The 24,911-nt window shown below is 42.0% G+C and overlaps 1 protein-coding gene across 2 annotated transcripts in view; it reads right to left on the minus strand.

Annotated features, from left to right (window-relative positions):
• CDH11 (cadherin 11) overlaps positions 1-24,911 on the minus strand; it is a 135,936-nt gene that overhangs the window by 36,070 nt on the left and 74,955 nt on the right. The window contains exons 3-6 of one of the 2 annotated variants that reach the window (XM_069497878.1): positions 9,277-9,676; positions 5,787-6,081; positions 2,776-2,895; positions 1,240-1,407 (exon numbers count right to left, since the gene is read on the minus strand). In XM_069497878.1, the coding sequence (XP_069353979.1) occupies positions 1,240-1,407; positions 2,776-2,895; positions 5,787-6,081; positions 9,277-9,504 (811 nt within the window). In that variant the 5' untranslated portion in view covers positions 9,505-9,676. The remainder of the gene's footprint in view (positions 1-1,239; positions 1,408-2,775; positions 2,896-5,786; positions 6,082-9,276; positions 9,677-24,911) is intronic. The other variant, XM_069497879.1, reaches the window with a different exon arrangement.

Genomic DNA, 24,911 nt, shown 5'->3' on the forward strand with positions numbered 1-24,911 from the left:
TGTACTAGCACTGCACTGGCTTCCTCGTGATGGCACCAGACCTTTGCATACACCTGTACATGCATAAGCAGATCTGTGTTCAAATTATGACTGTGCCACATTCCTCAGACAACTTACTGTGCTTTTCATGGAAGCCAATTTTACCTGTAAAACGTAGGCTCTTGTACAGATTTATAATCAGAGTGACTCTTCGTTAGATGATGGTAGTTGTTATAATGATGATTATTAATAACAACCTTTTGAAATAATTTTTCTTTTAATTCCCTCAGCCATTTGATAAATTTTGTAGAACAGCCATAATCCTCCAGATGACAATGGCTAGCATTTGTTGACAACTTATGCCAGTTGCCATCATAACAGTTTACACTAGCTCATTTAGTCGTATCAGGAATCTTATATTTAGGTACTGTGGAAGATTACAGTTTTCAAAAATGGCCAAAACAATGTCTCCCGTCCCACGTGCTTTTCCTCCAATATGACTTTGACAGTCCTTCCACTGAAAGGTGGAGTCTACATGAACTACACTTAAATTTGGGCGTAGCCTTATGACTGTCGTGGAAATGCTCTGATGTGACTTCTGAAGCTAGTTCACAAAAGGCAATGCAGTTTCTGTCTGGAGTCCTTGGAGGTCACACTTGCAGAACCCAGCCATGGGCAGGCCCACACTGAGGAGGAACCAGCAGTCAACACCAACTCAGCAGCCATGTGAGTAAACCATCCTGGAAGTGGATCCTCCAGCCCCAGGGGAGCTGTCCCCAGATGATGCTGTGGGGAACAGAGACAAGCTGTCTCCTCCAAGCATCGCCCAAAGTGCAGACTCATGACACAAATACACGATTATTTTTTTTTAGCCATTAAGGTTTCCAGCAGTTTGTTACATGGCAATTGATAACTGATTCAAGTACTGTTCTATCTGGGTTAGAAATGAGGACACTGAGCTAGAGTAAGGTTAACTAATTACTAGATACTATCACGAGTACTTAGTGAAACATCTAGCAAAATAGATTTTTTGTTTCCAGGGTCATAGAACTTTTTATGTCTTCTTGTTCTCCCATGACCTCCACTTCCCCTACTTTTTTTTTGTTGGTTGCAGTTGTCTTGTTTTTATTTTTTGTATAAAGAGCCCCTAATCTTCATGATTTTTCTTTCTGGAAGCTGAGTAAAGTAGGAATGGGTTAGAGAAGAGAGAGGGCTATCTGTGGCACCACTGAAAGGTGAAAGCCAAGCCCACCTACTTACTCTGCGGAAACTTTGGTGGGTTGTCATTGACATCAGTCAGTGTGATGGTCACTTTGGTTGTTCCTGAGAGTCCACCCATGTGGCCCCCCATGTCCTTGGCCTGGATCACCACGTGGTACTCCTCCTTGGCTTCCCTGTCCATGTTGGGCAGGGCTGTTCTGATGATACCTGCACAGATGAGCAGAAAACAACACAGATATTCATTTATAATAACAATAACAACAAAAATGATCTAGGCACTGGGGAAACACAGATGAACTAAACAGCTCATGCCCTCAACAAGAGTCATTTCAACATGATAATTATAACCAAAGGAAAACATTATTATTATGTCTTTTCAAGGAAATAAAAAAAATACTGTATAGCATTAATTTTTATTTGTTTCATATGTTTCACTGTATATGCAAGTAATAACCTCATTTTTCTCAGGTATAAAGATCCTAAAGATTGAAATATCGGAGTGGCAATTGCATGGATACCCATGACTAAACCCAGCAGAAACTTCCAGTAAGTCTATTCCCACGTGCAATTTGTAGAAATATTTCTATGGTCCATATTAAAGTAGGAGGCATCTATTTCATCCAATCCATTAAAATGTTAATATTAATTTTTAAAAGAGTAAACCAAATGGGTTAAAAATATCCATGACACTTACACAAGCACTTACTGTCCACGATCACCTACCACTGAAAACAAAGATAAATTAGTGATTGGATTCTACAGGGTCCCTGGATCCTGGCACATGATTTGTAGGCTCACTTAAATCTTTAGGGAACTTTTGGAAGCTTTTTCTCTCTCTGGATATGGTATCATGTGTCAGAGAAATATAAACAGAGCACTGTGGAAACCTTAGTCCTGATCACTGTCTTCCTCCACGATATGTGTGTTTTTCTGAGCAACACCCTTGAACTCATTTTCCTTATCTGTTCAATAATTTGGAAGGTTAAGAGTCAAATTTGGTATAAAATAAGTGACACATTCTGGTTTGGGTTTGGGTCATTATATTAATATTTATTCACTTTTTTGGTTTGTCCTTTATTTTCTCTAAGACATCTGCAGAGCCTGCTTTCATAGATGCCACTGTGCCCCGGGGAGCCACCAGCACAGCAGAGGAGACAGGAGAAGAGCTGCCTCCTGAACTTACTTGAATAGTAACACTCGCCCCTGACATCCCACCTGCACAGTGGTCGTCAGAACATGCTTTGAGAGCTGCCAGTTTTTATACCAGCACCTAAGTTCTACGGTCTCTTAATTTGATCCACAGTCTAAGAACCTTCTGCCATTAAAGTTGAATTTTTAAGATTGTACCTGTTACTGTGACATTGTAAAATATGGGCAGAAACAATAATAAATGTTTCATCGAATGCTGACTACAGGGCAGGCACATGCCTAGTGTCTAATCCTTGCACTAACTGGAACGTGGCCCTCTTTACTCCTTTTTATATTTGAGAAAACTGGGAATCAAAGGAGTTTAGTGAGCAGGCTTGGCCTCCTTATTCACAATGTGTCACAAATCACCAGGACATTCCACGGTACCTGTCTGAGCTTCCACCGAGAAGTAGGGTTGTCCTTCGAGGATGCTGTACACCAACTTGGCGCTATTGCCATAGGTGGGGTCATCTGCATCGGAGGCTGTCACCTGGATTACTGACGTTCCTTAAAAGTGGAATGAATTCATTAGCAACATCCCCTCAGCTTTTCAAATTATGTTCTTGTTTACAAAGTGTCATTTTAAAATTAAGCCCTGAAGAAGTCCCCACAATTATTCAACATGCTCTCACTTCCCTGGAGTTGAGATGCAAAACGATCTTCATTCTTCCTTTCTTTCCTTCCTTCCCACCTTCCTTCCTTCTTTTCTTTTTAATTCCCATACTTTAAAAATAGACTTTCTATATTCATAGTACATCCTCCTATGCTTGGAGGTTAAAATAATAATGTGAACATTATTGCAAAAACATTTTAAAATCCAGGTAATTGAAGTGTTCAGTATATCAAATAATTAAATAAAAATCTTCCCGAAGAGTATAATAAATAATAATTAATGATAAATTGCTTTTCATGAAAGGACAGAGTGCAATCTTCCATCTGTAACACGGCAATAAATACATCATTTTATTGTTGCTTTGCATGTAATAAAATTGCTGCTAATACTACATTTTAATTAATTTATGGCTATAAATATTGTGCAGAATGTTGTTCCCTACTGGCATGAAAATTGCATCTTCCCACCTCGAACGGGTCTGATAGTCAGACAACAGAAACCACCAGCAGACATCTGGTGAGACCTAACGGGTGCATTCATGAGTCAGAATGAAGGGCAACCAGGGAGTTGAAGAAAGATGGGGTTTTGTTTTTCCTAAAAACAGCCACCTCTGTTCCTGGGTGGTCACAAGTGACAAGTATCTGGAGCATGGTGTGTTGGGCTTCAGAGAGGGGAACGAGGAGGTAGAAGAGGAAAACCAGTAATTATCAAATGTGTCTATGCCAGACATGGTTTGGGGCACATTTCATGTATTCTGCCAGCATCCTTCTAGAGGGTATTTTTTTTATAATATATCCACTGTACTTGTGAGAAACCCAGTGTGAGAGATATGGAGTTTTGCAAATGTATTTCACAAAGTTGGTTATTGCTGAAGTCAGGAGCCTAACCCTGATCCAGCAAGCAAGAAAACTCAAGTTCTTTCTGTGACGTTTTCAGCAGAAGGGTAAGGTTCTAGGAGGGAGCAAGGGAGCCAGTTTATACAGCCTCCGGTCACCTCTTAATTTACAGCACTGTCAGTGATTTCTGTGCGGTGTAAAAGTAAATCTCACTTTTTTTCTAGTTACTCTTTTATAACTCATTATTTCGTAGAAATAGGCTTCTTTGAGCTTTTCCCATGTGTCAGGCACTATTCTAAGAGGAGAATATCATTGTGGCAAGGCTAGGGAAATTATTCAATTTTTATGCTTAATTTACTTACAGAACTCTGCTAAGTGCTTTTCAACTCTTTGTATTTTACATGTATTTGATTTAACCCTCATCACAGGGTTAAATAAGGATAATCATACATTATCCTTATTTTTATAAATGAAAAAATGAAAACTTAGAAAGGAGTCAGAAGTCGTGGGTGTTTCCACGGCGGGTCAGGAGTGCAGCCAGGACTCACAGCACTGGCTGACAGCAAAGACTACACTCTCCTATGCCGTAACAGGAGGGCTGGGTGTTACCCCTAAACACCCCTGAGCCCCCAAAGGTAAGGACAATGAAAATTCCCCTGGATTATTCTTTTTGATGACTTGCCTTTCCACTCATTCCCCCCCCCACCGCAATTCCTGACACTGCTGTCTCTTATATATGAATTTATTTGATATCTGTTGTTTCTCATCAGAATCCACATGTGAGTACCGAGAGAACTGAGGACTGGGCAGGGAAGAGGGAAGAGCCAACAGTGGGAAATGCCTCTGCCTGGCTTTCATGAAGTATGAACAGAACTCGACTTTAGCTGGAGGAGAAGCAGTGCACTGTTTTCTGGCATAAAAGGCTCTATATTAGCACATCGGAAGGATCTTAGGGTTCTAGGGTCACATCTAACCTTCTTGAGTAGATTGATTCCCAGACTTGGTGCTTGGTTTTCTCATCTGTAAAATAGGTGGTCTGTCTCTGACAATCTTTAAATTCATGTGAGCTCTAAATCTCTTCTAATCTGACTCATTCCCTGACCAGAACAGTTCTGCTCACCGTCTGAAAGACAAAACTTTCTTAACACGACGAATGTTTCTCAAAAGACCACAACTATGTGCATTCTATAAAGCCAAATGAAAGTTTTTGCGAGGAGAAGCTGGTTAGCTGAAGAAATCCTTCAGAAAACTGTCCTTTAGCAATGCAAGGTGTCTTCAAGCACGTTGAAAAGATAGACCTCCTTCTGAATTAATAGATGGTGACATAATGTTGTGGTTAAGTGTGCATTCTGGGTCCACTTAACAGCTCAGATGACCCTGTGTAAATTAGTTAAACTGTTTCTGGCTTGGGTTTCCCATCTATAAAATATGACAAATTGGAACTACCTCACTGCAAAGATTAATTATTGCAAAAATTAAATAAAATAGTGCATGCAAGTCATTCATTACCATGATGTCTATATGCAAGAAATATTACCGCTGTTATTACTTACATCAATATGCCCTAGTGATTGGAGGCATCATCCCTAAATCTACAAGACCAGAAATTGTTATTCCCATTTCACAGAGGAGAAAACCAAGGCTAAGAGATTAGATGTAACTGGCTCCTACTCACACAGCTGATAAGCATAAAGGCCGTGAGTACCCAGATTGAATCATGTCCTTCCCATTCTTCCACTCGTCCTCATATTTTATATACTTAAATTTAAAAACCTCAAGTCCATTTTAAATATTTGAACTTCAGCTACACAAATTAATTTTTTTTTTTATTTCGCCATAGAAGAAACAGAATAAGCTCTACTTCCTGATTTGGGAATATGGGAATATTAGCCCACCCGACACACAAAGGCCAGGCCTGGGAGATAGCAGGTCTCCCTCGGTGTACTCACCCACATTGGACCTCTCGGGCACATTGGCATGATAGGTCTCGTGCAGGAACTCCGGTGGGTTGTCATTAATGTCCTGGACCTTGACAATGAATTCCGACGGTGGCTCCAGTGGCCGATTGGTGTCCCTGTCCACTGCCTGAGCCATTAGCGTGTACTGGGCTCTTTCCTCTCGATCCAATGTCTTGGTGGCATGAATGTTCCCTGATTTGTCATCAATCACAAAAATGGTTCCAGCTCCTTCACCTGAGAGAATGTATTTAATGTTCCCATCACCAGAGTCAATATCTGAATGAAGCTAGGAAAAGAGAAATGGAGATTTGTGATTCCACGAGGGATGCCGTGGGGACACAGAGACTCACTTATAAGCTGACTGCAACAACACACTGCTCACACACACATACACACATCCCGAGAGGGAGATCTTTGCACCCGTATTTTACAAATGAAGAAATGGACTCTTAGAGAAGGTGATTGACTTGGCCAAGGTCACACATCTGGGGAACAGTGAAGGCAGAGTTCAAAAATATTTTGTTTAATTATAAGATGCATGCTCTCCCTCCACCTCTCTTCATATATGTGCACACATACAAAATATATGCACATATACATATCTGTTAATAGACTGAAAGAAATGTATGCATATTTTCTAAAAACATAGATAAGGATTTATGCAATAAGGAAGTCTCTCTCTATACTCTGACAACCATTCCTTCATTTTCTCTGCTCAGACTATGGCTGTTACCAGCTGCTTCTGAATCCTCTAAGAGATATTCTCTTCCATGCACATGCAAGAATGTCTGTACGGATACCTACATGCCCTTGTGTATTTTGACACAATGAAGTACCATAGTGCGAACATCGTTCTTCATCTGACCATTTTCCTCTAACAGTACATTCAGGTGGCCCTTCCTGATCCACTGTAAGAATGTTATCATCATTTCTTTGAGTAGTTCTCTTTCAAAGGACACTTAGGCTGTTCCCAGGCTTTTTTTTTTTTTTTCTACAAATCATCCAATGTATCAGACCTTCCCAGAAGATCTGCTGTGTGGCACGTAGGGTATAAGGATGTGGGGACGTGGTCTGTCTGGAAGAAGCGTCTCTTCTAACCACAAAGGATGGGGTGGGTGGGATGGGTGGATGTATATGCAATTCCTTAGGCCCCAGAAACAGCCTTTAATATCCTTGAGTTTCTCCCCTTTTTGAAAAAGCCTAGAGATACGATGATACTCCCCTAAATCCACACTTGTCAGGCCCAAGAAATGATCCAGGCCTCCTAACTACCATACTAATCCTCTGCTTTGCCACCCTGGCTCTGCTCTGTGTTTCCTAACATGGAACTCCTAAAGACCACATCTGATTCTTCTGTAGCAACAAACTAACTCCTCACCCTCCCTTGTTGCTCAACCTCAGTTTCTGCAGATGTTCTCTTAATCTGAGTTCCCTGGTCCTCACCATGTCCTTTGTGGGAAAAGGTAAGCATTACTTTCACCATCCTCTTAGGCTCCAAGAGAAGCCAAGGGGAGAAAAAGCCCTTGGTTCTATCCACTACATAAGAAAGCACACTGTAAACTAAAGAGCTGTATTCAAATGGCATTTAAAATAATAGCAACAATAATTATTATTAATGCCATATAATATCAATAACGTTAGCACTATTATTTATTACTAATGCCATTTTAATAATATTACTATTTTAATTTTCATTATTACTATGAAAGTAAGGCCTAGAGCGTTTACCCAGAGTCACAAAGCAAGACTAAAGGCAGTGCTTTTTAAAATTTTCTAGTGTTTCGATTTCCCAAAAGACATCTAATTGATTTGCAGTGATTCAATGAAACACCAGATATTTCAGCTCAGGGGATACCTGTAGGTACAAATCACAAAGACTATTTGTTTTTGGTCCACAGTGCTTCTTGAGGAGGGGAAGAAAAGCAAATCTTTCTTCAGAATTTGTTATTCATGACGAGCTATATTTTGCCCTGAAATTACAGCTCACACATTTCTTATGAATAAAGCAGTTTTTGAGTGAAATATGAAGCTATTTGACGGTCTACAATGGATGAACAGAATTGCCCCAGTCTTCATACAAATTTCCTCAAAGAAGGCAAGGTCCCTGCCCCGACCCCCATCCCCAGGGAGGCTTGTGTGTGTTTGTCTGTTTTCCCAGCTTCCATACCCGGCAAAAGTTAGCAGCTCAGACTTGTGAATTAGGACCAATAAATAAATAAATAAGTGAAGTGCTTATTTTAATGGGAATGTCCAGACACTGAAAGTTTCTGGGGACCTTCATAGATTACGTGTCAATTCGGCAAGTTTTTGGGAAGATAAACAGATCTATTTCATCATCAGCTAAGTAACTGAAAATTTTACAAAACATATTCCTCATTATTTTTTTCTACTGGGTTTTTGGGCTTCAAAGTTGGATATAAATTTCCTTTTTTTCTAACAGAGATGATCTACACAACAGACAAGGATATTTATTAGGTTCCACACACACATAAGAAAAAAAAACACAGAACAGTTTCGGAAATGATTCAGTGCTATCAAGGGATCTAGTTGCTGTGGCATGCACAGCCAATTCCTAACTCCAAAGATGGACGGCTTCCTTCTCTGCATCCCACAGCATGACATAGACTCTGTTTCCTAAAAGAAATCTGAAAGTCCATGGTTTGCCAAGTTTCACTTCTTTAGGGCATCTTAAAGCACTCAACCTTAAATGTCATCCAATCAAAAGTTTTTAGGGAACAAGACATCTACTCTATTCCCCTATTTATGGGAAACTATCTTGGCATGATCAGTTTTTCAAAAATATGTTGTCCTCCCTTTCTACACTTGCACGTTTCTGGAGGAGATACACAGAGCATGCAGAACCTGGGACCTAAAGCCATCGCACTACGGTTTCCCATCTCCAGGGCAACGGGGATAGAACCACATCCATCCTTATGACAGGCATTTATCCATCTCTTCTAAGCCAGGCTTAGTACCAGGACCAGGGGACACAAGGTTGACACTGTCCCTGACGCACAGTAGCTTGGGGTCTAATGAGGGAGACAGAAGAATAAATAGGTACATGGATAATACAATACAAAAAGGAAAGATAGAATAAAAGAGTCCGGGGGTTATGAGAACACAAAAGAGAGGCACCAAAGTTGAGGTTAGGGTGTGCTTAGGGAAATACCTCTAGCTGGGGAATAGCTAAATAAATTATGGCTATGTCCATTCAATATGCTATTAAGCAGCCATTAAAAATGGAGTTTTCATGTTATAGCATTAAGTGGAAAATGGAAGAAACATTCTCAACATCAGTAAGTCTATGAATTGGGAAAAAAAAATTGGAAGGATGTATATACAATGATTTTGGGTTTTCACTGGATGGTCAGCTCACTAGAGTTTTCTCACTTAGATTATTTTTTTTTGGGGGGGGGGATCCATACACTGCTATTCCAATGGTAGGGACAGAGCACTCAGTCCTGAACGGACGCAGCCTTACCCTGCCCACGAGCACGGGGTCAGGCCCGGTGTACTCCTCTATCACGAAGAACTGGTTCCAGACCCAGCCCCGCTTGGAGCGCTGCAGCACCTGCCCCTCCTTGCCCTTCTCGTGGTGCCCGTGGAAGGAGGGCCGCAGGTGGCTCCGCCGCTCCGTGGTGAAGGCCTGGCTGTGGCACAGCATGCCCAGGCACACCAGGGCGGCTTGTAAACAGTAGTTCTCCTTCATTTTTGGTTACGTGGTAGGCACAGGAGAATGCGGCTGTCACCTCTTCCACCAACCCTGCGGTGGTGTTCCCGAGGGTGGCCTCCCGGACGCGTCACGCAGACCTCTCCTGGGACGGAATGTCTCTGTTCGCTGAGCTCATCACGTCAGAGCTGCCCACTTCCCCAGTCGGCTTCTGCAAGCAGAGAGAGAGGTTAGGTTGGCTGTGAACTCCGTCCCCACCTCACGTCCCTTCTGTTCAGCAAAGCTTCAGGTCTGAGTGTCCGCTTTACCACCTGGCAGCTAGGGGCTTTGGGGACAGGAACTGACATCTTTGTGCTCAGTTTTCTCATTGACAAAATGGGGTAAGAGACGTATCCAAGGTAGTCACAAGGATTAAGTGAGTAATGCATGTAAGTCTCTTAGCACAATGCCTGGTACGTAAGAAGCACTCTATATTTATCTGTTATTATAATTGATCAAAACTATGTTTGTATACATTTTGTAATAGAAAAACTTAGGTCATTATGGGAGATCAGAAGAGGAACACGTAAGCCACACTGGGGATGACAGAGGGCAGGGCAGTTCAGAGAGAAGACGGATGCTTGGCTCCATCCTGAAGTCAGCTTGCTGTAAGAAGAAGGGAGAGGATGGGATTCCATGCCTAAGGAACCACGTGTCCCAAAGCCCAGAGGTTGTCAGAAGCATAGCGTGCCCCAAGACCTCCACGTGACTGTAACAAAGGAAGGAGGAAGGCAGGTAATGGACCCTGCTGCAGGAGGGAGACACAGGCAGATCCCAAGAAGCTACTGATGGCCACGGAAACATTTACAGGAGAAATAACAGGTCAAGATCTCCTGGGTGACTCAGTTAAGCTCATCAATTCAAGGAGAAAGATTTGTTGTCTGGTCAGAGATCCACCCAAGAAGCCAAAGATCCTACTTTAGCCTGGCACTGTCATGAAGGATGCTTTACGAGCACTCTCTAACCCATAGAAGCAAAATAAAATACAAAAGCCTGCCCTACCAACTGGCCCGAAGGTCTTTCTTCCAGCACCCATCTGTGACTCAGCTACTCCCCAAGTATAAGGATGAGCTACTACCGCCTCCTGCCTTTCCGCATTCCGAACAAGTTTCCGACATACAGGCACCCCCGTCCTCTCTCCAGCACTCTGGTTCTTGTCTCCTGTCCTTAACTCCTGCCTCAGATTCTACTCTTCTTCATTGGACTTAGTCTTTCCGGCACTGCGAACTTCAGTCTTCTTGAAGAAACTTCCTTTGCTTGCTCTCCTCACCTTGAACCCACATTATTTTCTGGAGAACCATCTTCTCCCTCTGGAGCACCACCCAGACCCCAGTTGGAGTCCTGCCTCCCAGAACCAGATGACCTCACCATCACCATAGCATCACCCCACCACCAACCTGATGGGATCTCAGAAAGATGTTTTGCAGGAAGATGGCATGTCCATATGGAGGATGGCATTTTGTTTCAGCACCAGGGCCTAAACAAACCTGGAAAGCTTACTGAGCATTGTAGGCATACCTGTCATCACCTAATTCATTGCTACCTGGTTTGTATAAAGTGGTGCAGGGAAGAGGGGAGCAGCAAGGAGGGAACATAGATCGTGGCATCTTGGAAGGTACCTAGACTTGGAGATTAGATAGACGTAGATCGGAATACCCCTTGCATATCTTAAAATCTGGGTGACCTTGGGCATCTTGATCAGTCACTCTGAGCCTCCGTGGTCTCATGTGAACAATGAGGATGACCACAGCTGTTGCACCCATATAGGGCTGAACACAGAGTGGGAAAGTGCCTGAGCATCGGGTTTCTTCCTCTATCCCAGAGCTCCTACAATCCACGCCTACAGGTCTCACTCAGCAAAAGAAGGTGTTCTTGCCTTTCCAATGGAAATGCCTAGAAGAGGGTGACAAGGTGCTTTCTCCAAGAGAGGAATTGAGGAACAAGAGTTACTTGGGATACCATAGCCATCTGGCCTTAGCAGTCTAGAAAATAAAATAATTGGTGGAATCTTAATTTGTTGGTACAGATCTCTTCCCTTCTGATGGGCTTTGACTGTGCCAACCAAAGCCTTTTTGTTTCCTTTGTAATATGGCAAAATGGTATCTGGGGAGGCCACGGATGTGCAGTTAATTCCTGGTGTCCGCCACTATCCTCAATAACACTTTGGGATGGTATTATGTTAGTCTCTTTTCAAGGAAAAGGCAGTTTAAACCTTTAGTACTGGTTGCAGACAGACACTTCAGAATATGTAAAAGGCTATGTGGAAGAGAGAGAAAAAGATTAAAAAGGCAGTGTCATCATTTAACAGCTTCACCCTCAGACTGGGGCACTTTAATAATACATCAAATGCTGCTTCTAGCAAGTGAAACTGACTATGTGGAAAGAGCACAGAGAGGGCCCTGGGAGGGGTTAGATCCTGCAATGAGGCCATATGAAGCAATGGGAAGATTTCTGGACTCCAGAATTGATCAAGAAATCTACCACTAACTTATCATTGGACCTCATCGGTTCTCTTCTTGGAGGGTCTGTCTCACTGTCTATAAAATGAAGCCCTTGGGTGAAATTGTCTACAAGGGGCTTCTGGCTTTATATTCATGGTTAGGTTTTGGTAAGGGATTAGGGGCATTGCTTCTGATTCATACACTGTCTCCTAACTAGACTGGAAACTGATTAATGGGAGTGATTATATCTTATTCATAATTATATGTCTGGCACCTGAGCTGAAAGCAGACCATCAACAAAATTTGAATGTCTGATTTGAACCACAACCTACAAACTTGACACTGCCTCTGTAGAAACTCAAGAAGACGAAAGAGAAAGGAAAGAGCATATGGTGCGGCAAGATCCCTGCCCATCTTGCACCATGCCAAGTATTAAGCCTTTACTCACACGGTGATAAATTATTCTTGCATATAAACTGTGAAGTGTATTGGAAGAAAGAGTTTAATTAAAGTTGATATTTCTGCACCTCTTTTTTCTGGCTGCCATTTTGCTGTAAAGCACAATTATTTCTGACACTAGAAGTGTTGAAACTAGATGACAACTTTTTTTGCCTTTATAAAAAAAATTGAAGCTTAATACTAATGAATTTAAGAGTTTCCACATGATCAATAAATGGTAAGCTTCACTCTTTGTTATAAAGATGAGATTATTAATTTTCTTCTGTTAGAAAGAATAGCAAAACAAACTTGCCTTTAAGAGAAATGACTCATTATTTTTACAACCAATTATTTTAAATGCCAACTTTACTTACAAAGAACAGACAAGCAAAGAAAGAAACTATACTTTAACTCCATTCCACACCCCTGCTTTTTGACTTTTGGTTGTTTTTATCTTTTTATACTATCTCTCTCTTAAAAAGTTGTTGTAGTTATTATTTTTGATAACTTTGCCTTTAAGTCTTCCTACTCAAGATATAAGTGGTTTACACACTGCAATCACAGCAGTAGAGTATTGTGTATTTGTGTACTTGACTGTTACCAGTGAATTTTATACCTTCGGATGATTTCTTTTTGTTCATTAATGTCCTTTTCTTTTCAGACTGAAGAACACCGCTTAGCATTTCTTGTAGGAAAGGTCTCAGTGTTGAAGAAATCCCTTGGTTTTATTTCTCCTTCATGTTTTAAGGGTATTTTTGCTGGATATTCTAGGGTTAGGCTTTTTTCCTACAGTACTTTGAATATGTCATGCCATTCTCCCCTGGCCTGTAAGGTTTCCACTGAGAAGTCTGCTGCCAAACCTATTGGATCTCCTTTGTATGTTATTACTTTCTTTTTCTTTCTTCTTGCTTCCCTTAGGACCTTTTCTTTATCTGTGACCTTTGGGAGCTTGACTATTCAATGCCTTGAAGTAGTCTTGTTTGGGTTAAATCTGCTTGGTGTTCTACGGCCTTCTTGTACCTGAACATCAATATCTTTTTCTAGGTTTGGAAAGTTCTGTTATTATTTATTTGAATAAATTTTCTACCCCAATCTCTCTCTCTCTCTCTCTCTCTCTACGTCCTCTTTAAGGCCATTAACTCTTAGATTTGCCCTTCTGAGGCTATTTTCTAGATATTGTAGGCATGCTTCATTCTTTTTCATTTATTTTTCTTTTTTCTGTTCTGTGTATTTTCAAATAGCCTGTCTTTAAGCTCACTAATTCAAATCTTCACAATGACCCTACAGAGTAGTGTTATTGTTATTTCCATTTTACAGGTAAGTAGTTGGATGCACACCAGATTAAGTAGTTTGCCCAAGGTTATAGAGCCAGCAAGTGGAGAAGCTGGGATTGAAACTTGAATGTTTGGTTCCAGAATCTGCTTCCCCATCTCCTACAATTCTGATACTACTTCTTGAGGACACAGCTGCAGATCAAAGTTACACACATTTCTCCATATCCACACAATAGCCTTCCAATGATAATAATTTAAATTTTAGCAGTACTAGGGTAAGAGAGGGTAGACTGTGATAAAAAAAAAAAAAAAAAGTATTAACCAAACCAAGAAGAGAAAGGAAAAGCATTTTATAGTAATGACCAAACTGAAGATGAACAAGAAGTAACTACTTCAGTCCATCAATAACCATCAATAACATATAGTACGACCAGGTCCTTAAACAACACATTACACAAAAGTTAATCTTTCCTTTTTATTTTTAAACTCCGGTTTCAAAATTTCTAAATGTGTAGGTTAAAAAAGATGTATTCAGAGATTTTTTTTTTTAAAAGAAATGCTTCTTGTAGTATCTAGAGAACTGATTGATATATTCAGTGGTAGAGACTTTGTAGGAACCTCACACGAAAATTAATAGGAGGCCGCCCTCCTAAGAAGACTCTGTCGTTGGTAATAATTAGGAAAATATATCAATGTTCTAACTGGTTTTAATAAAGAGTCCCCAAGGCAGTTCTTGAACAATCCTTCCATTAAAGCACTTTTTAGGAGTATGCCAGGATGCCTAAGCATTGGGGTTTCACTAAAACATACAGGAGGACTTTATTTTATGATGGGAGCATATTGCTTGGAGGGAAAAATAAATGTTGTTGAAAGTCACAGGAGTAATAACATGACAGGAAAATGGATTTGCAAAGCCACCAGCTCTAAGGGGAAGGCTCACCCCTCTATCTTGAGAGCCGATAGCCTGTCATAAGCTACCGAGCCTTGAGTATAAAACTCTCTTGCTGTGCCTGCTTTTGTCTCTGTAAAAGAAAATGACATATATGGGTGTTTAAGTATATTTGGACTCCTGCTGGAAATTGTTATCGGGTAGAGAAAGGAAGACGAAAACGCTTAGCAGAAAGCAGGCAGATTTGGTTTTTCAGCTCTCTCCTCCCCACAGAGCTAGAAGGCTCAGACAGGCTGACCTGTTCTTTTCATTTCCAGGTAGCTAATTTACAGTTGAAGACAGGTTATCATTACATTAAGAATATTACCAAGGCCCACACCAGAACTCAAAACCCCATTCTGTATCTGCAAAGTTCCCTTGTTGGTGAGCTCAGGGGCTCTGGTTTCCCCTTTAACAAACACAGCTTTGTAACCAATGAGATTCCATTATGCAAATTAATTCAAGGATATTTTATTCCCCGTTCAGATCTCATCACTCTGCATCGAGCTGGTCTCTCGTTTCAAATCAAATCACAGGAATTATGCCATGTCGGTGGAAATCACAGAGAACGGGGGAGAGGAAGCATTAACAAGAATTATTGAATCACAATTCTTCTTCCCTGATTTCTGCACTTGGAGCAAGGCATCTGCTTGGGGCAATCACTTCTTCTCAGGTGCAAAATACACAGTGGAGACTGCACAAGGGTTATTATATATGTTGCTTCCACTCTCCAACACCAAATTCAAATGTTAAAGTATGCAGCAAAGAAGGGCCCTTATCAAGGACCACAGCATTCTCTAAAGGTGAGTGGAAATTTCATAATTGCTCCAATGTAGGTCTGATTCTTTGCTTCTGGAGAAATCGAGGGGCACGGAAGTTCAGCTGTGGAATTGAAAAAATCATTCACCACCTGTGTGTTAGGCAAACCTGGGTCCAAATCCTGGTTCCATCACTCATGGGCTACATAAAATTAAAAAAAAAAAAAAATTAGGCACTGTTCTTGGCGAGGTACTTGATTTTTCTAGTCCCAGGCAGTATTCTCAGGGCTTGGTAAATGCCATTTTTTTACATTTTCACCACAACTGTATGTAAATATCACTCAGATTTTATCAAAGAGGAAACTGAGGCTCAGAGTCATTTAGTAACTCACCCAAGTGCACCCTAAATCATTGACAATACTGCAATTCAAATTCAAGTTTACGTGACAGGAGAACCCATCTTTGGCTTTGGACTAGTTTACCTGGCTCCCAAACTCTGAGAATCCCTGTTCATAATCTTCAGATTGCATGATCTACCTCCAAGGATCATCTCAGCTCAAAAATTGTATTTGGTATTGAAAATAATCTTTGTTAGATGTGAATTCCATTTTTTTTTAAGGATATACAATCAGGCTTCATATTCTTAGGGTCTCATGGCCAAAAGTACTATAGGAATCCAACTCGAGGCCCCAGACCTTAAACTTTGCAGTCATTCAGTGATTATTTATTTCTTTAAGTAATTAAATCATCTTCAAATGATAAGATGATTAAATAGAACATGTACGATGAAGAACTTACTATTTGTGCTCTACTCAATCCTTAAGACAGTCTTTTTCTCACTGTAATATTTTTAAATGTTAATCATTAAGATGAATAAAATACATCAACACATACAGGAAATAACACTGTCAGCAGTGTCATCTCTGACTATGAATAAATGCTCTATATGAATGCGTAAAAAGAGAGAGAGATTTTGTTTTCCATTTTTCTTTTGCATGAGCTAAAATACCTGAGGGAAGATTAGAGCAAAGTGGCAGTGATAAACAGATGCTTAATATAATGTAATGTCATTTCTGGTATCAAAGGCCCATACGTTAATCTCCCTTTGTCTCAGAGCAGAAAATATGTATCAAGCTTTCTTTATTTGACTGTTCCTTCACATGGCAATAACTTTTCACAGTGCCAGGTCTGGGTTGGACCCTGGGGATACATAGGTGTCAATGTACCTCCAATATGTACACTGTCCTCAAACAATGGTGAGACTGTTGTCTGAGCAGATGAATGATGGTATGATCTGTTCAGCACAAACAGAACTATGTACAAGAGCACAGAGAAATCAGCAACCACACCTCTGCAGATAAATTGTTCACCTGTCAGTCCTGTCTCCAGATACTTGCTACTTCAGCCTCTTCCAAGGAAACACCCAGATCCACAGCCTCCCATGCATGGAGCTTCCACTCTGGCCCTGAGCCATGGCTTATTAAACCACATCCAGTCCAATGACAACCAAACCATAAACCAACCATTGATAGTTTCAACCTGGCTTAAAATAACAAGGAGGCTGAATCAGATTCTTTTGGGAACTTGAATAAAAGAAAACAGAAATCTTTGTAGTTAGTGGGGAGATTGAAACAGGAAGGTTATGAAGCACCTGAAAACTAGAGTAGCCCCAGAGTGACATCTGATGGCCAACATCTCCATGAAATCAAGGCTTTGAGCAAGCCAGTTAGAAAGCAATGAGAGACAAATATGGCCTCCGTCCCTGAGCCATGTACATGTCAGAAGGTAGGGCCCGTTCTCTAAAGATCTTGGTAACCAAGGACTGCCCTGCAGCTACTGCCTCCATGATCTGATATTCTTGAATTTCTAAGAGGTCTCCCGCAATGCCCTATGCATTGGATGACAATAAGCCTCCTACACATGACCTAACTTGAGTTATTTCCTTTGTTATCAAAACAACAAACCTAGTAAAAGCTATGATACTCAAGAGGAAAACGTTAGGTGTTTCTTCTGGTCAAGGCTGAAATACTGTAGCTGTGGAGATCACTTGTTCAGATGTAGAAAATGTCTTCTTGGAATTTCCAAGGATGACTGAGGCAACAGGAAGAATCTCTAGAGCAAAGGTCAAGATACTTTTGTTCTGCTATTGAACAGTTGTGCAACCTTAGAAAAAAATACTTCTTCCTCTGGATTAACTAAGTTTCTTCTATAAAATAGGAGGCTAGAAATAGCCTTTAGGGTCTTCCATTTCTGGGGGAGCCTGTGAGTCTGTGCTGTGCTGAGACCAGGTAACCTCCCTGGGTTGGAAGTTTTCGTCTCATTTTGAATGTCTGAGTCCCAGCTGGCAGGACTGCTCCATACGTAACTCCAGGGGGCCCTACTGACATAGAATATGATGTGAATGGTGCCTTCTGGGACTAGGCAATGTATAGTCCCTGCCAGTGTAACAGATCTCGAATCCCAGCATCAGGAATCAGGACTGCACAAGATGGACCATGAGAATCCATTATAAATTCCTGGTCAGGAGACCCATGGGGTCTGAGCTGTCAGAGGCGTAAAGGAGAAACAGAGATGAAGAGTGGCAGCTCTGACAAAATGGTTAAGAGCTTGGGCTCAGGAGTCAGAAGGAGCTGGACGGTTAGAGCTCAAGAGTTACCACTCATTAGATGGGGGACTCAGCCTCTGCGAACCTCCATGCTGCCATGCTGGAAATGGAAAAAAACACTAGGACCAGTCTCACAGGGGGAGCACCAAGATGAAAAGGGATGACGCATCCAGAGAAGTTTGCAAAGCACCTGTCATGTGGTGATCATTCAAAAAAAAATGTACAGTCTATGAAAGCAGGGGCCTTTGCTGCTCACTGCTGTAACATCGAACATAATCTGGTGCACAGCAGGTGATTAAGAAGACAAGTCAGGGTCTTGTTAGAGTTCATACATGCAACAAGAATACATGAATAACACACTATAAGCCCGGGATAACGTGCGCTGATATGAAAAGGCACAAGCTTCATGAAGGGCTCTGGGCCCCCACTGTCTATTAAAGGGAAATAAGAAACCAATATTTATAATAGGGACTGCTAAATGCAATGCAATGATAGATATATTGCATTGCAATGACGGATATAGATGAGAGAGATAAAGTAGATCAGTGTTGTCCAGTAGGAACACAATGTGAGTCACACGTGTCATTTTATATTTTCTAGAAACCACATTTTTAAAAGTTCGAAAAAAAAACGGGTGAACTTAATTTTAACAATGTGTTTTATTTAACCCAGTATGCTCCAAACTGTAACATTTTAACATATAATCAGTACATAAATTCCCGAGATATTTTAACATTCTTTTTTTTTTTTAATCCTACGTCTTTAAAACCTGGTGTGTATTTTACACTTAAGGCATAGCTTGGTTTGGACTAGCCACATTTCAAAAGTCCGCTAGTCACATGTGGCTAGTGGTTACCATCTGGGACAGCACAGATGTAGAGGATTATATATATGTTATAAGCTTTCTGAAGCCAGTGGAGAGATGCTCACGTATAAAGTTCAGAGTCGAGTTAGGTTCCAACGTTCTTCCAAGAGTAGGTGTTATCGTTTCCGTTTCAAGTTTGGAGAGTTTGCTGCACGTTCAATTCTAGAATCTCAGAACTGAATGACACTCTGGAGACCTTGGGCTATCAGTCCTTCCTTTCCCTAGACCAACGGGACACTGAGATACAGAGATGATAATTTATTCCCAATAAAAGATAAAGTGAACAAAACCTAAACTCCTCACTTTCCAGAAGGAAAACCAGGAGGGAGGTAGAAGCAACAAGAGGAGAAAGATCATTTTTATAGCATCTATCCTGCCCTCTCTCCCCCAAACATGGTTTAAAAACAGTTGTCCCCTTGAAACCATTTCTATGGAAACAACCAGCCCAGGTTCTATAAAGGAAAAAAAAAATATTCCTAAGTAAAGGCTGGGAGAGCTCTTTAAAGATTGCCAGTGGAGAACCAGACACTAGGGCTAACAATCTGCATATTCTCCCTGGAATCTGAAGTCCTGTCCTGCAGACAACCACTTTCCAGTCTGTGTGGTGGGGTATAAACAATGAGATGAGGAGGGCCCCAAGGCAGCCTTAAGGGCTTGATGTGGGCTTTTGAAATAGTTACTAAAGCAAAAGGAAAGACAGAATGCCTCAAAACCACCACTGCCAAGAGCCTTTAGAATTCGGAGAAATCCATCTTGCAACCCCAATCCACTGGGGTCCACGGTATCCACCCAGTTTAATCAGAGTGCGCGGATGCCACCAAACAGGAGTGAAGAATGCAGAAAGTCAAGCTGCTTGCAATTATCAAAAGGTTGACTTTTTTTTTAACCAGAGTGTGGGTGGGCTGTACTAAGGGACTCCATTCTAACATACCTCCCCAAAGCACTCCATCACGCTGAGCGCAGACTAAACTCTGCCACATTTTTAAATGGCTTTTTCTGGATATCTACAGATACCACAGAGGGTCTCCTCTTCCCTTTATTTTTAGAAAGCAGACACCAACAATAGCCTCACAACGATCTCGTTGTTTCAAATAAGCCAATCTTCGAAACCTAATTCTTTCTTTTCAGGTGCATTAATGTCATTTATCAAAAGTAATGGGATTTTTTTTTAAAGTTAAGGCTAAAAGAAACGTAACAGGATACAGCAAACTAGTCAAGTGCCTTGCATGTATGCAGAGCATTTTCTGAAACGTGCCGAACACGCAGACAGGCAGGACTTTCAAAGGCAATATTAAGTGTCTTTTGTGGGTCCCGGATAATATGGCTCACTTAATTAGATTTTCTGTAATCCCAGGTTAATCCTATTGTGAATTACAGACGTGAATTTTGTCTTGCCTGACAGAAACATCTATTGCTACAAATGCATTTCTGGAAAAAATATATATACCTTATTTTATAAGTCATTACCAGAATCATTACTGCAAAGTGATCATCTAGCTCCTTCCTTTCTCTCCCAGGTAGAAGTGACCATTTCTTTTCCTTTGGATCACACTGTCCTTTTATCAGATTTAATAAGAGCTCTTTCAACAGTTCTTTGCCACTGATGGTGTCTTTCTCTTCCCCAGGATATGTCAAATTCCCTAAGATTTGGGATGATAGCTAACTGCTCACTGAATTCCTTCCCACAGGAGGCAGTGGAGTATGCAGCCAACACAGTGTTTGCTCTCATGAAGCTTAAAAATCTAGATCAGTGTCTCTCGACCTTGACTATACATTAGAATCAACTCTGGAGCCTTAAAAATCCCATTGTCCAGGCTTTATTCTAAACCAATTAAAACTCAGGAATTGGTATTCTTAAAGTTCCCTATGTGATTCCAATGTACATCCAAAGTTGAGAACCACTGCTTTAGAGCTACACTCTGCACTAGGATAGCAACCAGAAACATGTGGCTTTTAAAATTTAAATTAAATATTTAGTTCCTCAATGTACTAACCCCATTTCAAATGCTCAGCGGCCATTTCAATCACTGCAAAAAGTTCTATTAGTCAAGGTCGATCTTAGGCACTAAAAATCCTCATCTGAAGCATAAACTATCTGCTCAATAAATGAAGGTATACAAAGAACACTGTGCTGGGCATTCAAAGACCTGCCACTAAATCGTTGGGTAATGTCCAGTAATCTAGATCTCAGTTTTCCTATCTGTGAAATGAAAGGTTAGGTCACATGGGTGGCTGTATGAACATGATCCACAGAATACCCTGAAAAATCAAGGGACGAGGGGCTACAATGGTAGGGACAGCTGAACTGACTGGCCTCCACACTCCATGGCAAACAGAACAGATAGCTACATTGGACAAAATTTTTCTCTGAAAAGCAGCTCTGCTGCATTAAAAACAACAAAAACAAAACAAAACAAAAAAAAACCACTTGTGATATCTTGATAACTAACAGACTCCCTGTCTCAGTCCAGCAGCGGGTTAGTAAATTCCTGCTTCAATGCCCATAATCTCCCAGAATTGGGAGGAGGCTTCTGCTCAGGAAACTGTGGGGCCTGAACAAGGGCTTGCTCTGCTGACAACTGACAACCTACAACTTACTTCCCCTCTCTGAGTCTGTTTTCTCTTAAGGAAAAAAGAACGAACGATGCCTGACCTCCCTCACTGCCAAGTTAATCTGAGGGTCGAATGCGATAATGGATAGGGAAGCTCTTTGCAAAAGCAGAATGTGGGCTACACAGCTGAGGAGGAGGAGGATGAGATGCTGGCGGCAGTGGCAACTGAAATTTCTTTGGGCGATTTTAAAAGTTTTGGCTTTTAACCTCCAGTAGTGTGGGTTGTAGATACATGGAAATTATGCTGCTACTGCAGAGAGGAGATGGGATTTCTCTCCTTTTCTCGGGTAGGGATATAAAATCAGCCAGATACTGCAAATGGGTCCCTTTCACGTGCATGGGCATCTTTATTTTTGTTTGTCCCAGAAGCCAAAGGGATTCTGTAGTGTTTGCCAGGATGTGGACTTCTGCCGTAGCCCTTTGGCTACGGGACGGTGTGTGTAGTGGGGAGGGTGGGATGTCTGATCCCAGCAAGGAAAGCTGCCATATGCAAGACGCACAGGTTGAAAGGGGGTAGAAGTCAGAAGAAAGCCCTCTGCAGAAACTCCTGGGTCTCTCAATTATCCGTGATATGGGATGAGAATGGAGTAATCATGAAAAGGGTGAACAAAGCTGTCAGGCCGATGGCCTGAGCTCTCCTGGCCAGTTGAGTTCCAGGAGGCCAACTCATCAAATCACTCATTCTCCAGTAACTTAACTCTGCTTGAAATAGAGTTTCAAGGTCCAACGGGTGGGTGGGCCTGTTAGTGAGTTATCATCTACTAATTAGCTTCTTTTTATTGAGTACCTACTGCATGACAGACATTGTGCTACCTGTTTTGCAACCATTCTTGCTCAACTATTTTTTTCTAGCATCTTGATGAGGTCAGTATCACTGCCTCCCCTGTCCAGATAAGAAAAGAAGGGCTTGGAGCACTTCTGTTTGTACTCAGATTAGTTTATATGCCCACCTAGTGCTCACAGTGGAATTTGGAACTATAGATGGCCCATTTGGAAACACCTGCCCTCCTGTTATCTAACATGGAGCTAAGATCTACTTCTCAGTAATTCTCCCCAATTTTGCTTTCTGGAGATGCTCAGAACTCGGCGAGCCCTTTTTCCACACAGCAACCATTTAAGAAATATTTGTGGAGACAAGGATTTCTGCAGTAGTTCTAAGTGCTAAGAATTCAGTGAAACATGTTCTCTGCCCTCAAGGAGTTTATAGGTCACGGGGATTTTGAAAGAGTAGGCATTTCCCTAAGGTTCTTACATTCTCTCCCTTAAGCATCGCCAGTTCCTTCAAGGCTTCCTTAGAGCGACCGCCCCCCACTCTTCCCCAGATGTTCTGCAGCCAGCCCCGTTCTTCCAAGTAGTCCCTGAATAAATGAATCATGATCTCAAACCTCTCTCCCATAACATTTTCCACATTAGAACAAAATTTTGCTCTACATCCTTCCCTGCCGAAATCTCCAAAGTAGGTGCTAATGAATAATAAAACGCAAGCCTTGCAGGGAGCTGTAGGAAGGCAGCCAGATGATAAATATCTTCTAACAAATGGAGCCAGCCCAACGGAAGATCTCTGTGAGATCTCAGGAGCTAATCCTCAAAGAAACTGGAGTGTCGCTCACGGAAGAAGGAGTTCCATGGTGGCAGAAGCAAGTGACATGCATCAGTGTTTCATCCAAGAGCATTAAGGTGGGGCCCAGAATCATTTTCCGGTAGGAGGTGCAGCTGTTGCTTGACCACTGCTCACACCCCTGGGCACTTCAGTACCCACACTGCCAAGGAGGGACAATCCCATTCTTGATAGCAAATGGAAAGGAGGTGACACTAACCTTGCAGTTTTTACAAAAGTACATAAACCAAGTAATATAAAACTTTACTCCGTTTACAGAGCCCCCAAGGCATTTGTAATGTCTCCCCGGGCATATGCAGCCAGGAGTGGGGTTTGCCTTAGCTCTCAGGGATCTTACCTACCATTAACTGATTACATTTTCTTCCAAAGGGATTTGCCAGAAGGCTACATTTGCAATCCATGGCACCATTGGTTGGACAGAAGATGCTCTCCAGCAGTTCTCCATAACCACAACTGCCCCAGTCAACCAAGGAGCAGATGAAGAGTGAACAATAAAGCAGATGAAACCACAAACTCTGCAGACAAGGGCTGCCTTACTGGTAAGACGTCCACGGCAGAAATGTGCACCCTTGTACATCAAGGACGGCTGCCCACGAGACTGCAGAGCTATAACTTGGTCTCCTGCTCCGGAGGCTGTTCCTGCCTCAGAATCCAACCATGACATTGGCTTGGACTCTCTGCAACCCCAAGGTCTAAGCTTTCCATGCCTAGGGATTTTAAGATGTCTTTAGGATTTAACCCCCAGCAGCCTAATCTAGCCCACAGAGCACTCGCAGGCAGTAGGGGGTGGAATTCAGCATTTCAAAGTTAGTTTATTGAACGAATATGCACACAGAGAAAGTAACTAGCAGCTCCAGAGCAAGTCAGCTCATTAAACTGAAAGATAAATACAAGCATGAGGGAGGTCAAGATATTTTCAGGATGGCATGGCCACTTCACAAAGTAAGGAGATAGGGCCTAGATGCAGAGGAATATGGGTAGAATTTTAAAAGGTAGAAATGGAAGGAAGGCACTGTAACCTCCCTCTCACTCCTCCCCTGTGGTCATGCTGTCCCTATCACAAGTTGATGCCTTGTTTCCTGGGAAACGTACTCTGGCCCTCGCCATGACTGCTGCCTACTGAGAAGCCCAGTTTGACTGCTTAGGGCTTTGAGGTTCTGCCTAAGCCAGAGGTCCCCAGCCTTTTTGGCACCAGGGACCGGTTTCATGGAAGATAACTTTTCCACGGACTGGTGGGGGGACTGGGGGGTACCACTGCCTTAGCTCCAACTTGGATCAGGCATTCGATTCTCCAAGGAGCGCACAATCTAGATCTCTCGCATGCACAGTTTACAGCAGGGTTTGCGCTCCTACAAGAATCTAATGTTCCTGCTGATCTGACAAGAGGAGGGGCTCACGTGGTGATGTGAGCGATAGGGAATGGCTGTAAATACAGGTAAAGCTTTGCTCACTTGCCTGCCGCTCACCTTCTGCTGTGCGGCCTGGTTCCTAAGAGGCCATGGACCCAGTACTGGTCCGCGGCCTGGAGGTTGGGGACCGCATGTCTAAGCCATAGAAGTTTTTTCTTCTTGGACTCTACTCCTGCCTCTGGTATTTTTACCTACTGCTTAAAGTCCTATTGCAATCTGGGCAGAGCAGACAGTAAAGGACGCTGCCTTCTGCCTATACCTATGTATCTCTGGAGAAGGCTGTGCTCCATCCACAGATGGAAATTCTTTAGATCAACTCCGATCAAGAACTCTGGGATCTTAATAGTGTCTACAGCCTTAAGAGTTGTTCTAGCTATACACGCCCCCATGCACACACGCGCACACACACACACACACATATGCAAACATCCATGCTTCACCTTCCTTCCCCTGCCCTAC

Source organism: Eulemur rufifrons, chromosome 23, assembly GCF_041146395.1.
Source record: "Eulemur rufifrons isolate Redbay chromosome 23, OSU_ERuf_1, whole genome shotgun sequence".
NCBI lineage: Eukaryota > Metazoa > Chordata > Mammalia > Primates > Lemuridae > Eulemur > Eulemur rufifrons.